The sequence below is a fragment of the Corvus cornix genome, chromosome 6, assembly GCF_000738735.6.
Source record: "Corvus cornix cornix isolate S_Up_H32 chromosome 6, ASM73873v5, whole genome shotgun sequence".
In the NCBI taxonomy this organism is placed as follows: Eukaryota; Metazoa; Chordata; class Aves; order Passeriformes; family Corvidae; genus Corvus; species Corvus cornix.
The window spans coordinates 1,170,925-1,185,000 of NC_046336.1; the positions used below are offsets into that span (position 1 = coordinate 1,170,925).

Sequence of the window (14,076 nt, forward strand, 5' to 3'; positions counted from 1 at the left end):
GCTCAAACAGGAATTCCAGCCCTGTCCATAATTTATGGGTAACGATACATGACCTGGATGGAAGGAGACAGCCATTGGAACAGTGGGGTGCACCTGGGTGCCTCCCTGCTTTGGGATCTGGCTGCAGAACGCGACCCCTGATCCACCAGGACCCAGCACGGGAAGGGATGAGGTGTCCGAGCCTTGGCGTGCCCCAGCCTTGGTGAGATCCAGTGCTGGGATGAAGAGCACGGAGCAGGAACTGGGAAAGGAGGGATTTCTTCAGCCAGTGCCAGCATTTTGATGGACACAGGTGGGATCCAGTGGAAGGTGTCCCTGCCTGTCCGTGTGGTTGGAACTGGAGGAGCCTGAAGGTCACTCCCAAGCCAAACCAGTCTGTGATTCCAGGGTTGATTCTCTGATATGAACTTCCCCAAACCCTTCTCCCATTTCCGTTCTCGTGCCAGGAGCTCACAACCAATTCTCCCTCATGGGCATATCCCAGTGTCCTGTTGGATATTAAGACACCGCTGGCTGCAAGTCAGCATTTCATATAATATTTAACATTTCATTTCCTATTTCATTCCTCAGGAATATTCACAGTATTTTACCTGGTAACTTCTCTTTTTCATACTTCACGTGCGGCTCAATGGGAGCTGAGTTACTCAACTCAGTTACAGGTTTGGAAAAAACTGGTTTATATTTATTATTCTCATCCTTTGCCAGGACAGGGACACGGGAAGTGCCGTAATTGAAGCAGATAACTCCGACTTTCTCTCCCTGCGAGCGCATTGTCATGCACATACATCTTGATTAGATCATTTGCCTCGTGAAAAGGAGGCATTTTTGTGCCGTGGTGTCTCAGATAATTTCCAGCAGAGTCTGCTGGTGGAGTTCTCCGCTAGCAACATTTAAATTCGATATTCTTCTGGCTGCTGTTTATTTTTCCCGAGCCATCACGTTCCCCCCCCTCATTCCACCTGTCTCCATCAGCAGGTCGCAGCACTTTCGCATCGGCAAACAGGCCTGGAGGCAAACATTCCCTGTCGCCGCTGGTTTCTCCTGGAATCCCTGGGAGCGATGGGGAAGCGCCGCGTTCCCGCTCGCCTGACAGCCCGCCCGGGCTGGCGCACGAGTCGCTGGGATTTTGGCTGCCGTGGTCCCTGCTGGGAGCTGCTGCCACATTCTCTCTTGAACTCGTGGTCACACAAAGAGTGACCTCCCACCCCACGCCCCCGCTGCCAGGAGGGCTCCGAGCCGGGGGATTGCGGCCCCTGCACAAAGACAGATCCTTAAGGAAGGGGCAGCGCTCCAGTCAATGTCCTCTTACATCCCTGACACTTCCCACTAAAGCATTTAACCCCAGCACTGTTGGTTTAAAAGGCTGGAGCAGAACCAACCTTTCTTTTCCGAGGAGCACAAGCAGCACGTGAAAAACACAGGATGTTTTTAAATGTTTATGAAGTGGATTGGTGACGCTCCTCGCGACAGGAGAGGGGCACAATTAATTTCCAAGCCTTACAGCTCTTCTGAGGGGTGTAACAAGAGCGGGAGGAAGGGGAAGGTTTTGGGGAGAGCATCCCCTGCAGCCTCGGGAACATCACGTGGCTCTGGAGGAATCTGCTTGATAAATATTTTGTGGACACCGATTTGTCTCAAAAAGACACCACCTCAGCCTCCAAGCAGAAGGGAGCTGCTGTGAATGAAAGCAAGTTCCCCGCTGTTTTCCAGCAGAACGTTCCTTGGTTTGTGGCGAGGTGTTGGGCTGGGTGGAATCCGCAGGGCTCGGCCTGGAGCACCCAGCTCTCCCTGGCTCTGCCTCCTGATTTCATCCCTGCTGGCTTCTCAGAGCCCACAGAGACATTTTATCCTTCCCAGTCAGGAGCACTTTTTAAAATGTGTGCATTTCCCACAATTTTCTAGGCATCTATAAATTTCCCCGAACTGAATGGCCCAACCCGTGCACTCAGGATGCTGTAAAACAATTAAACTCCAGATCCCTCAGTTACCCACGGGACCTCCTAGGACCTCTTTGGATGACTCCTGCTGGGTCCCCAGACCTCAGGTCCACCCTCCCAGCCCCAGACCAGGCATGAAACCCCTTTCCCAAGCCCTGAGCTGGCGCAGCTCCGTGCCTGTGCCTGTGGCGGGGATGCCTGGGGACACTGGGGAGCAGGACCAGAGTTGTGCTGTCTTTTCCAGGGCTAACCCCAACTTTCACCACCTGCAGCACATCTGGGCAGCTGTTTCCCAGGGGCTTAAGCAGCAGCTGAGCTTGTCCATGGGTGAACACAGCAGGATAACCCCTTGCGGTTCCCCTGACCGGACGCAGCTCCATGGTGGTCACCTGTGCCTGGGGTAGCCTTGCCCATGGTCACTGTCCCCCTGCCCACCCCAGACATGGCTCTGACATCCTCCAGACACCACATCCAGGCTCCTGCCCCACTGCCTGCAGCCTCCCTCCTCTCCCAACTGCTAAAACCCTTCATTGTACAAATTAAACCCAAACCAGGGAGTAGCTGCCGTCAGAACCAACCTGGGGGTGAATGTTCCCTGAATTTATAACCAAGGCCAACACCGATAGGTTTATTTTTCTATAAATGTGGCTCCAGTCCTAAACGCCGGCTTCACTTCCCTGCAGGAATCTGCTTGACTTGGAAACCGCTACTTTTTTTTTCTAAATACCTTCACATCTTGTAGCTGCACATCCCTCACAGAGGTGCTGGAGCTCTAGGAAGTATCCGTGGTAGCGGAGAGCTCGCTAAAGATCTCAGCAGTTGTCCCTCCTCGAGGATTAACCAATGCTGCAGGAGTTCCTGGGCTAAACTGGGAGAGGGAGGGGAAGGAAGAGCAGAAATAAACAAAATAAAACCTCTCGCAGCCAGTCGCATTCTTTGCGCATCGCCGGCACGGCCGCCCGCGCTTCTAATCAAAGCGCAGAGCAGCCGACAAGTTCTGGGACCCCAGTGCCGCCAGTACCGCCCCAGTATGGCCGAGGAGGTGGGCGCTGGGCATCGGCTCCGGCCGGAGAGGGGGAATTAAAGGAGTTGGAAAGATGTGAGCGGCGCCTCGGCGGCAGCTCGCGTCCCACAGAGCCAGGAGCGGTGAGTTCCCACGCGGGACATTCCCGGGGGTCGCATCCCCGCGGGACAAACTGTTGCGTTTCTGGAGCGTTTCGCTGCGCGGACGCGGGGCCGGGCGGCCGCTCCTCGGGCCGGGGCGCGGGGCAGCCCCGCGGGAGGCGGGAGGGGAATACGCGGCTCCGCGGCGTCCCGGGACGGAGCGGACGGGGCGCGGGGCGGCCCCGGGGATGCGCAGCGGGGGCCGGGGCGGCCCGGGACGGCCGGGACGGGGAGAGGTCGGGGCTCTCCCCCCTGCGCTTCCCCCGGGGCCGCGCCGCCGATTCCGCCCCCGCGGGCGCCCCGCGCCTCCCGCCCGCCCCCGCCCGCGCAGCGGAGAGCGCGGGGGGGCGCTTGCGCACTGCTGCGCCCCGCGCACCGCCGGGCCCCCCGCGCCGCGGCCGGGCTGCGCTGGGTGAGAAGTGTATTAAAGCGCGGGGAGCTCCGCACACTCCGCCGCGTCCCCCTCCGCCGTACGCGCTGCCCTCCGCGCGCCCCAGCAACGCCCGCGCAAGGTAAGCGGCCGCCCGCGCGCGGGGCTGCGGGAAGGGGCGCGGGCGGGGGGCGCGGGTGGCGGAGCGCCCGCTTACCTGGGACGGGCCGGGCCGTGCGCGGGAGCAGCCGCCCGCGGTTCTGCGCGCAGCCTGCGCGCCCCTGCACGGCCGCGTCTGTCCCGCCGCACGGGGGCTCGGCTGCGCCGGCGGCTTTGCGCGTCCCGGCCGCTTGCGCGCAGGTAGCGCGGCGGGGATGCTGCGCGGCCGGCAGGAGCGCGGCCGGCCCTGCGCGGGGTCTCGGCGGCGCGGAAGGGTCTCCGGGGCTTTTTTCCCCTCCTCCGAGCGCCGAAGGGGAGAGCCGAGCGCTGCCGGAGCCGCCGCGCCGAGGTGGCCGGGCTAAAAGGCAGAAAGCAATTAAAACTCCTCCTTTCGGATTAACAACCAAAAATTGATCGATCTGTCAGGAATACTGTTGATTTATGAAAGGTGCTTATTTCCTTGGTATGGAGAATTTTATGTTCTCTAGGTGAAACTGAGTTCACCCAGCTCCAGAGTAGATTGATGTTTTAATAAAAATAAATAAAGGGAAAAAGCTCGCCCGGTCTTTGGGGACATCAAGTCTCAAATCGCGGAGTTAGACTAACAAATCAAAGCGCATTATCTGTACATTTCACATCTTTTAATCTAAAAAATAAAAAATAATTAATTAAAAATTTGCGGGCAGCGCCGCAATCTTTATCACCGCAAAGTTTTAATGCGAGGTTAAAAAAAATTTTAAAAGTTGAAATAACAAATATTCAATGGTTGCTCGCGGATGTGGCGGGGGGAGCGGGAGGCGGCGGGGCCGGGGGCGCGGAGCGCGGCCGCCCGCGCAGTGTCCTGTAGATGGCACACGGTCCCCACGCTACAGAGCCTTGGCGGCGGCGAGAGGGGATCTGCCGAGGGAAACGGCCATCCCAGCACTTGTTGTTTACTCAGACCGGGGCGTTCGGAAATTCAGTGGAAATTCAAGCCCGAGGGGCGCGGGGAGCGCCCGAGCCGCCCGCCGGCCGCCCGCGGCCGCGGGACTTGCGCGCCTGGCGGGATGCGGGAGCGCGGCTTGCGGGAGCGATGTCGGGGGAGCGCGGAGCGGGGGAGCGGCCCGGGGGGCCCCGGCCGGGCCGGGCGCCCCGACACGTTTGTCTTTGCAATGTAAATCGCGGCGGGACAAATTGCTTATTAACAGTCGGGAAGAGGCGGCGGTTTCCTTCTTTCTTCTTTTCTTTCCCTGTTTTCATTCCGGCATGGCCCCCAGCTACGCTCGGGGCAGCCTCACCGCCCAGCAGTTTTCCCTTCATTTCAATATCCTAAAGAAAATGCAAATCACCACGCTGTGGCCTTTTTAAAAAGTTAAATTAGCAACAGCTTTAAGTGACTCCATTAGCATGGAAAACATACAAATGTTTAATGTGGGAATAGCCTGGGTTTTGGAGCTCTGCGAGCGCGGCGAGGCGGTGGGCTGGCGCCGAGCCCAGCTCGGGGTCCCCCGGTGCAGCACCCCGGGGCCCGCACCGGGGCCGCTGGCCGGGGCAGGCACCGGGCGGGCTCCCCCAGCTCCCCGCGCCGCCGCCCCGCTCCGAAGGCTTTAATTATTTACAGGAGCGCTGTGGCTTGCGGGGAAATTGCGAGGCAGCTCGGGGGCGAGGGGACGGGGACCTTCCCCCGGTGTGTGTCCCCCTCGGGGCGTCCCTGTCCCGCCCGCCGGGCGAGCGCTGCGGTGCCTGGAGCCCGGTACCGGCGCCGCGCCCGGGGCTCTCCCGCAGCTCCGCCGTGCGGGAGCGGGCTGTGGTCACCCGGCCGGGCCGGGGCTCCACCGCCGCTCGCCTCGGGCACAAAAGTGCTTGTGACAGCGGGAAGTTTTGCTCCGCGAGCGCGGCGGGGAGAGCAGCTCGTTCCGCGGGGCTCCGCCGGTTCCCCGCGCCCGGTCCGTGCGGGAGCCCCGCACCGCGGGTATTTCCCGTGCGCTGGCGGAGGATGTTCCCGGATCCCTGCAGGGCAGAGCGAGCCCTGACCACGAAAGAGTTAAGGTTTCTATTATTCAGCCGAGGTCTTGTTAGGATGTAATCTGCATTTTCTAACTACTGCGTAATAAAAAGTGAGAAGTTTTGAGACACCTTTCTTGATTATACCTTTGGCGATACTTTAGGTTTTACATTTAATTTGCATTTTGTTCTTAGTGAATATTGAAGTCTTGAGTGGAGGATTGAATTTTATTAGGACATCTGGACTGACAATATCAAATCAGACACCAACGTCCCAAAGCATGCTAAAATTTCAGAGTTAATTAGAACGAAGTGTGTTTAATTAAAGCCAATTATAATATCTGAAATTATCTGATCGATCCTTGTTTGTTCAGTTGGAGTCAGTTTATATTGTTCCCGCCGCACGATGGGACCTGTCCGGCCGCCAGCTCCCCGCGGCCCCGGCTGCGCGCCCGCGCTCCTCCGCGGGGGCGGCTGCTCCTCCGCCTGCGCGGCTCCGGGCCGCCCCAAGCCCCTTCCCGCGGCCCCGGGGGACAGAGACACGGCGGCTCCGCAGCATCCCTGGGCCGCGGCCCCGGCATCCCGCTGGGACCGGGAGGGCAGCGCCCGCGCCGCGCCCTCGGGCCGCCGGGAGCTGGCCAGCACCCGCAGGGAGTTTTTTCCGAGGAAAAGCTCCCGTTGGGGGCACGGCTACCAGGGCTGGCGCTCGGGCATGGCGGAAGTTTAAGCCTTTTTCCCTCTTATTTTTTCCTTTTTTTTCTTTTTTTTTCTTTTTTTTTTTTTTTTAGAACTAATTTTGGTGTAACAATATCGGGGCGCGGGGCCGCGGGAGCGCGCCGGGGGGAGCGCAGGGCCGAGCGCCGGTTTGGGTAAAACAGCCCTGCACCCAACAGGGAGTTCCGTGACCCCGAGCCGGACCCACCACCCCGCCGCGCAGCCTGGCCGTGAGCCGCGCAGGGGCGCGGGAGGTGCGCGGCCGGCCGGCCGCGGGGACCCAGGGCCACCGGGCACGGCCAGGGGCAGGGACAGGACAACCTCCCCGCGCCCTGCACCGAACCCGCGGAGCCGCTGGCTGCCCTGCGGTGCCTGCGCGGGGCGCGGAGCAGCTCAGCCCCTGCCCATCCCCGAGCCCGGCTGCACCCCGCGGGGCGGGCGGCTGGACCGCACCGCTGGCCCCGTGCGCTTTGCAGCGGGGCCGGGGTGCTCAGGAATGTGAATCCAGGCTCTGAAAGGAGCCCAGAGCAGGCGCATCCATCCCCGAAAGGTGGGCGGCCGGACGCGCGGGGGTCCCGGCCCTTCCCGCAGCCCCTGCCCGTGGCGGGGTGCTGGGGACCTGGGCTGGCGGCCGCGGGGCCGAGGAGCCCCAAAGCGGCGGCAGCAGCGCCTGGCCACGGCTCCTCTCCGCTCCTGGGCCGCGTTCGGCCTCTGCCCCGGGCCAAGGATGCGCGATCCCCCGCGCAAAGGCCGGGCTGGGCCCCCGCGGCGCTGCGCCCCAGCGTTAATCAGCGCCTGCCCGGGAATGAACGCCCTGAAGCACCGGCCGCGGGGCCGCCGTACCTGAAAACACACGAAAATACCAATTTACCCGAAAACACCAATTTCTCCCTCCTGCAGCACGGGAGTTGGCAGAGATTTGCTTCGGTTACACTGGGCATAAATTACGCCCGGTGTGACCCAGCGCGTTGGTAATGAAGGCGCCTTCCAACAATAACATTGAAATATGGACCTTGACGAGCTGCGGGGGCCCGGCCGAGCCCCCCGAGAGCAGGGCCGGGGCCGCCGCTCCCCGCTCCCACCGCAACTTCCCGCTGGGAAAGTTTGTGCAGTGGGAAGAGCGGAGCTGGGCAGCTCGGGGCCGGCCCAAGGCCGAGGAAATAGCGAAATTATCAAAATCACGCTCTCCAGCTTGGGTGATTTAAACCGTGAAATGAGAAATAAATAAGAAATAATAATAGCTAAAAAAAAAAAAAAGAAAAGAAAAGAAAAAAGAAAAAAAAAAGTGAAATGATTGAGATAATAGTCCCGAGGGGATTGTCCCGAGGGGGAAAAAATAAAATAATAAAGTTTCGGGGAATACTCTCAGGGCGGTGGGAATAAGGGTATCAGTTTTAACCCCCGCACAGCGCGGGGATCCGTGTCCGGCCGCCGTGCGGGCCAGGAGGACGCGCTCCGGGGCGGCGGCGGGGGCTGCCCGCCCGGGCGGTGCGGGGGGCGCGGAGCGGGGCCGGGCCGGGGACAGCTGGGCTGCGGCCATCTGAGCGGCTCCGCCGTGACATCTGGGAGCCCGCTGGTGTGTGGCACGCGCATCGCTTGATGTCGCTATTTAAATGCAAATTTGCGGGGGGATCACTGAAGCCTCACCCCGTAAATTCACACAAAAGGGAGACTTGGCGCCGGAGGAGGAGGAGGAGGAGGAGGTGGAAAAGGAGGAGGAGGAGGAGGGCCGCGGAGCCGGGAGGGCTCGGGCCGCCCCCCGCAGCCACGCACACCCCCTGCCCGCCCGGCGCCGGCCGCGGCCGCGGCCCCGCTCCGCGCCCGCCGCCCCGCGCAAGGTGCGCCAGGGCCGGGGCCGCGCTCCCGCAGCCCGGAGCGGGTCCGGGGCTGGGGAGGGGGGCCCGGGCCGCCGCTTTGCTCCCTCCCGGGCCGGCAGAACAGCGAGAAGCTGTCGGGGGCCGGCGCCCCGCGGGATGCCGGCCTGGGAGCGGTGCGGGGCGGTGCGGGCAGCAGCAGCAGCCCGGGCGCGCTCCCGGCCGCCGGCAGCTCCAGCCAGCCAGAGTGACAAAAAAAAAAAAAAAAAAAAAAAAGATAAAGTTGGTGAATGATAAAGACCGTATTTTCCACGCTTTGGGTGCAAGACCAGATGATCTAGAAAATGAGCTGAAATAGATTCAGGCTCAGAGCCTGTTGTGAGGAGCAGCTGATTCCCCCATTCCTGGCCAGATGGCTTCTGAACACAGATTTGCATTCATTTTCGCTTAATATCGTCCAAAATAGTGGGGCAGCTGCATTTGTTGTCAAAAAGGTTTAAAACTCCCTTTCTTTCTGGGGCAGGATCGTTACCTTATGTGATGGGCTTATGGAACTTTTTTTTTCCTCCCCTCCTTAGTCAACAGTATCAGATTTAAAAGGATTTGTTTTAAAACCTTCTAATTTGGTAATCAGATTTAAATCGCCTTGGCGCGTGTAATCTGAATTAAAGATACTGTAAATGATTTTAAGCTTTCGTTAGCGGAGGGGAAGCACCAAGTTCGGCGTTGTTCATTTGGGGAAACATCTTACAATAACAGCGATGTTGGGCATTTTTTTACCTTATTTTTAGGAGGGAGGATTTTGCGGGCTGGGGGGACCCGAAGCCCCCAGTGCCTGCTCCAGGTCCCCAAATGTCTCCGTGCCACCAAATGCCACCGCGAGCATGGCATTGTTTGGGAACTTTGGTATCTCTCTCTGCGCGATAAAAGTGTTTGGGTTTGTAATCTGCTCTACTGTACCTCAAAAGCTCCGGGCTGATTATGAATACAGGAATTTTCTTTTAATTTCTCATGAATAGTTTCCATACACTTTGATTTAAGGTTATTAACATTCTATAGACAGTGGCATCTTTAATATGTGGCGATCGCTTCTAAAGACTAATCTCATTACCCTCAAATAGTCATAAAATATGATTTTATTATACTTACGTATTTAATTAGACGGCCAGCAATGTAATGGATTTTGAGATCGGGTAGAGCAACAGCTTTGATAATTCACTTATCTTTGGCAATAGTCATTAACCCCCAACACCAGCAAAATAGATTGCTTTCTAACACATCCTTTTTTTTTTTTTTCCCCCTCTTTTCCCTCACCCCTTGGAGAAAGGGGATCCTGATAACACAAATCGGACTTTCGATTTTCACCGATTCATTCAGATATGAAGGCCGATTTTCCCCGACTTAGGGAAATATTAACGCGGAGACATGGGATATTCACAAAAATAAATACCAAAAATAAAAAATAAAGTTAAAAATAATAAGAGGAAGTCTGGGAGGGAAAGACTCATCACTTGAGGAGAAGATATATAGATATAAAATATAAATATAGAAAAAAAATCAATATATATCAATATATAAATATATATAAATACATAAAATATATCAATATATAAAATATATCAATATATAACATATATCGATATATAACATATATCAATATAAAAAATATATCAATATATAAAATATATCAGTATATAACATATATCAATATATAACATATATATCAATATATAGAATATATCAATATATAAAATATACCAATATATAAAATATATCAATATATAAAAATAGATGTAAAAATACAAAAAGAGAGACATATATTTCTACGGAGCTATATAAACATAGATGGACAAGGCGGACCTACAGCTGGGGCTACATTTGCGTGCGCACACCAAGTCTCAAACACAGGTATTTCTGGCCGCGTCCGCTCTGCATTTATAGCGCGGCGATCACAGAGGGGCGCACCCAGCATCCCACCCTTTGTCCGGCCCCGAGCACCGCCGCGACCCTCCACGCGGGCCGGCTCCGCGCGGCTCCGCGCCCCTCCCGCGGCCGTGCCGAGCCGTGCCGGGCCGTGCCGGGCCGTGCCGGGCCGTGCCGAGCCGTGCCCGTGCCATGCCGGGCCGTGCCTCCGCCACCGCGGGGAGGGGGAGGCCGGGCCCGGGCGGGCGCGCCGCCGGACCCCGCGCTCCATATATGGGCGTGGCCACGCCCCCCCATGGCGACGTCATCGATGACGCCACGTCTCCCGCGGCGGCGGGGGCCCGGCTCCCGGGGAAGGGGCGCGCTCCTCGGGGAGGGAGGGCCGGGCTCTGCGCGCCTCCGTCCATTCCGCGAGCCGCCACGGGCCCGCGCCCCGTTCTCCCGTGTGCCCGGCAACACCTCCGCGGTAATCAGGATTTTTTTTTTTTTTTCCCCCCGTTTATTTGTCTTTTGGAGCAGGAGAGCCTTGCCAGAAAGTGGTCGATTCAGCAGTGTCCTGAAGCTTTTTTTTTTTTGCCGAGCCGGTTTTTACTAGGATGACACCACGTTGAGCGCGTCTGCAAACAACAACAACAAAAATATTTATTCTTTTTCCCCCCTCCCCCCCTAAAAAAAAAAAAAGCCACCTCGCAGTGTCGCAGGCTGCAGTTATACTTTTTCCTTCTTTTTTTTTTTTTTTTTTTTTTTTTTTTTTTTTTTTAAACCACCAAACTGGAACGCCATCCAACTCGCCGCACAGAAGTACTCAGTAAATTGTTTATGTCGTGCCAATACAGGACAGATTGAAGAAGGAAGCAAGACTTGAACTGGGCTTTTCTCCTACTGATCACAGGGAGTAAAGTCATCTCTTATATTCCAGTCGCCAAGGAGAGAGAGAGAGAGAGAGAGAGAGAGAAAATCAAGCAACAACCAACCCACCCCGTATCTGACATTTCCCTCAATTTTAACCCCTTTTGGTTAGGAGCTGGTTTTGCCCAAATTTGTTTTAATGTTTGGGATTCAGGAAAATATACCAAGAGGTGGGACGACCATGAAAGAAGAACCGCTGGGCAGTGGGATGAACCCCGTCCGCTCATGGATGCATACTGCTGGGGTAGTGGATGCTAACACGGCCGCCCAAAGGTACGTCTGCCAAATCCTCTCCCGGCGGTTTTCTCCTCCTGTATTTCTCATCCCGGCCGTAAATCCCCCCCCCCTTAACTCCCCCCCCCGCCCGCCCCGTATCAGTTACAGCCTCCCCGCTCCGCGCCGCTCCGCGCTCCCCGCATCCCCCCGCATCCCCCCGCGGCCGCGGAGCCTGCGCGCCCCTTCCCGCCGCTCTCACCCACGCCTTGTCTTGTTTTCTCCCGCAGCGGCGTGGGGCTGGCTCGGGCACATTTCGAGAAACAGCCGCCTTCCAATCTCAGAAAATCCAATTTTTTCCACTTCGTCTTAGCTCTGTACGACAGGCAGGGACAGCCGGTGGAGATTGAGAGAACAGCTTTTGTGGACTTTGTGGAGAAAGAGAAAGTAAGTCTGCCAGTTACCTTATTTTTTTTTTTTTTTTAAGTTTTTAAGCGTAATTGAGTGGAGCAGAGCTCATTCCCAGCACGGCCGCCCTCCCGGCGCTCCAGCGGCGCCCACGCCACGTGCGGCTCCCACCGGTCTCACGGCCGCTCCGAACAGACCCCAGGGTTAGAAACTTAGCGCCGCGGCCCCGACTTATTTAAAACACCGGGAAAACGGCAAAACATGACATATTTGCACCGAGCTAATGACATCATCAGCGCTCCACACCAAAAAAAAAAAAAAAAAAAAAAAAAAAAAAAAAAAAAAAAGTGACCGTGGGCTGAATTTCTGCAAACTGTTAATTCCGAGCCGCTTCAGGGACGAGAAAAATGGGCAGCAGGAGGAGGGCGTTATTTTTCATGCTAAATGTAATTATTTATCGTTACTTGCAGGAGCCAAACAATGAAAAAACTAACAATGGGATTCATTATAAACTTCAGTTATTGTATAGCAATGGTAAGTTGTCGTTCTCCCATTTTTGAGCGTCCGTGTGCCGCAGAAAAGTCTGATTTTCCTTCCGAGGCCTTTTTTGGGGGGGAGCAGGGGGATAAAGGATATAAAGATTTCGAGATTAAAATTACACGCGTGTAAACACGGCTCTTTCCTTGGCATATAAGGAAAACAAAACATAAAGGATCGATAAGTCAATGGTACTTCACATGATTAACCGGTTGGGCTTGAAGTGGAAAGTAAAAAAGGGGATCGATGGCTGCTCGGCCACAGCGGCACTTTTAAGGGACTTTTTTTTCAGTTTTGGGAATTGCTGGTAATTATTGGGATGGGGTGAGTGGGCAGAGAGGAGCCCCGGCCCGGCGGAGCCGCTTGCCCGGACGCGGAAAACCCGCGGGGGGCTGCTCAGCGCCAGCGCCCGGGGTCCCGCGTGTTCCCCGGGGCCGTGGGGCCGCAGCGAGCCCGGCCGGGGGGGGCTGGCTCGGCCACGGCTCCCCGAGCGCCGGGCTCAGCACGACTCCGTCACCGGCTGATTCCTGGCTAATTTTTATCATTATTAATTTTTTTTTTTTTTTTTTTTTTTTTTTTTTTGAATTTTGAATTTTCTCCTGAAGCCGGCGCGGGGCCGATCCCTGCCCGCTGCGGTTAATTGCCTGACCTCATCCTTTCCTTGTGGGATTGGGGTGGTTCGCTACCGAAATCCTGATCGGAATTTGTCTCTACTTCCCCTCCGCAGGAGTTAGGACAGAGCAGGACCTGTACGTTCGGCTAATAGACTCCATGACCAAACAGGTGAGAAAGTTTACGCTTTTCTTGCCACGCGGGTTCCTAAGTTTGTATTTTGCCCTTGCTTGGAGGGGTGGGGGGCGAGCAAACCGGCGGAGCGCGCCTACTTTTAATTTACCTGAGCGACTACATCAGGTAGCTGCTAACTGAGATCCCCATTACCGGAGGATATTTGGGAAAGCGAAAAAGGTGTGTTGTTGCTCTTCGAGGCAGCGTTGAGATCATTCAGTGGTGTGTGTGGCATCGAGGACAACGTCATGGGAACAGATGTTTGATATAATTAATTTAGCGAGGGAGAAAGGAAAGGGGAAAAAAAAATCCCGCCGAATTACCCAGATTTATTTTTAAATGCACTTTTCCCCTTTGTAACTTTTTTTTTGGCGATATTTTTTCTCGCTGAGGAAAGGGCAGCCCCCTTCCCCATGCTCCGAAACTGGCCGGATTAGTCCTTTTTCTTTTATAACGCGACCATCCAGTAATGCGAGACGTTTATTTGGATTTAAAAGTTAAATGTGCTGAGGTGAAAAGTCATCTTGTTCTCCTCTAGTCCATATTCACCTCTCAGCCCCCCATCTCCATAATTCAAACTCCATGCTCCAGGGGTCACCCAAACCCGTCCATTTCCCTGAGATCAGCTTCTGTTTCTTCCTCAAACCTCTGTCATACCTTGTAAATAACATAATTACAAGCAGTTCCTTATTAAATTATTTAACCTGTCTTGGTCAACTTTTCCGATGATAACTACATGTTATCAGCATTGCACCGCAGCAATTACAGACAGAGAGCTCGGAATTTAATCAACTTTATTTCTTTTTAAATTATTTTTATTATTTTTTTCTTCCGGAGAGACGTTTCACGACTCTTTTTTTTTTTTTTTTTTTTTTTTTAAATTACTATTTATTAAAAATCTTTTGGGGGAATAGGGAGGAAGGTGAGAATGGGGAATAATTTCCAGTGTTCTGGAAATCAGATCCCAGCGATGGAAATTAAAACCATTCCCCCAATCTGCCGGGCTGTAACACCGCCGCCTATTCTGCACTGCCGGCCGAGGCCAGCCTGCCCACATCCATTATTTTTGGAAACTCTGCAGCCCCCGAGGCACGGGCAGGAGAGTCCCCCGGGTCAGGGTGGGCCCCGCGCAAGCTGCGCGCACGGCCGCGCTGCCACC

The 14,076-nt window shown here is 55.6% G+C and overlaps 1 protein-coding gene and 1 long non-coding RNA gene across 17 annotated transcripts in view; one reads left to right on the forward strand and one right to left on the reverse strand.

Moving 5' to 3' along the window:
- Positions 1 to 10,884: 10,884 nt before the first annotated feature.
- Positions 10,885 to 11,840, reverse strand: LOC120410224. The gene is made up of 3 exons (XR_005602213.1): positions 11,651 to 11,840; positions 11,449 to 11,561; positions 10,885 to 10,971 (listed from the first exon to the last, which is right to left on the reverse strand). It is a non-coding gene; the product is annotated as an uncharacterized LOC120410224 (long non-coding RNA).
- EBF3 (EBF transcription factor 3) overlaps positions 10,968 to 14,076 on the forward strand; it is a 121,699-nt gene continuing 118,590 nt past the window's right edge. For all 16 annotated transcript variants that reach the window (XM_039554215.1, XM_039554223.1, XM_039554217.1 and 13 more), the window contains exons 1-4: positions 10,968 to 11,246; positions 11,477 to 11,633; positions 12,065 to 12,128; positions 12,859 to 12,914. In XM_039554215.1, coding sequence (XP_039410149.1) covers positions 11,113 to 11,246; positions 11,477 to 11,633; positions 12,065 to 12,128; positions 12,859 to 12,914 — 411 coding nt within the window. In that variant the 5' untranslated portion in view covers positions 10,968 to 11,112. The remainder of the gene's footprint in view (positions 11,247 to 11,476; positions 11,634 to 12,064; positions 12,129 to 12,858; positions 12,915 to 14,076) is intronic.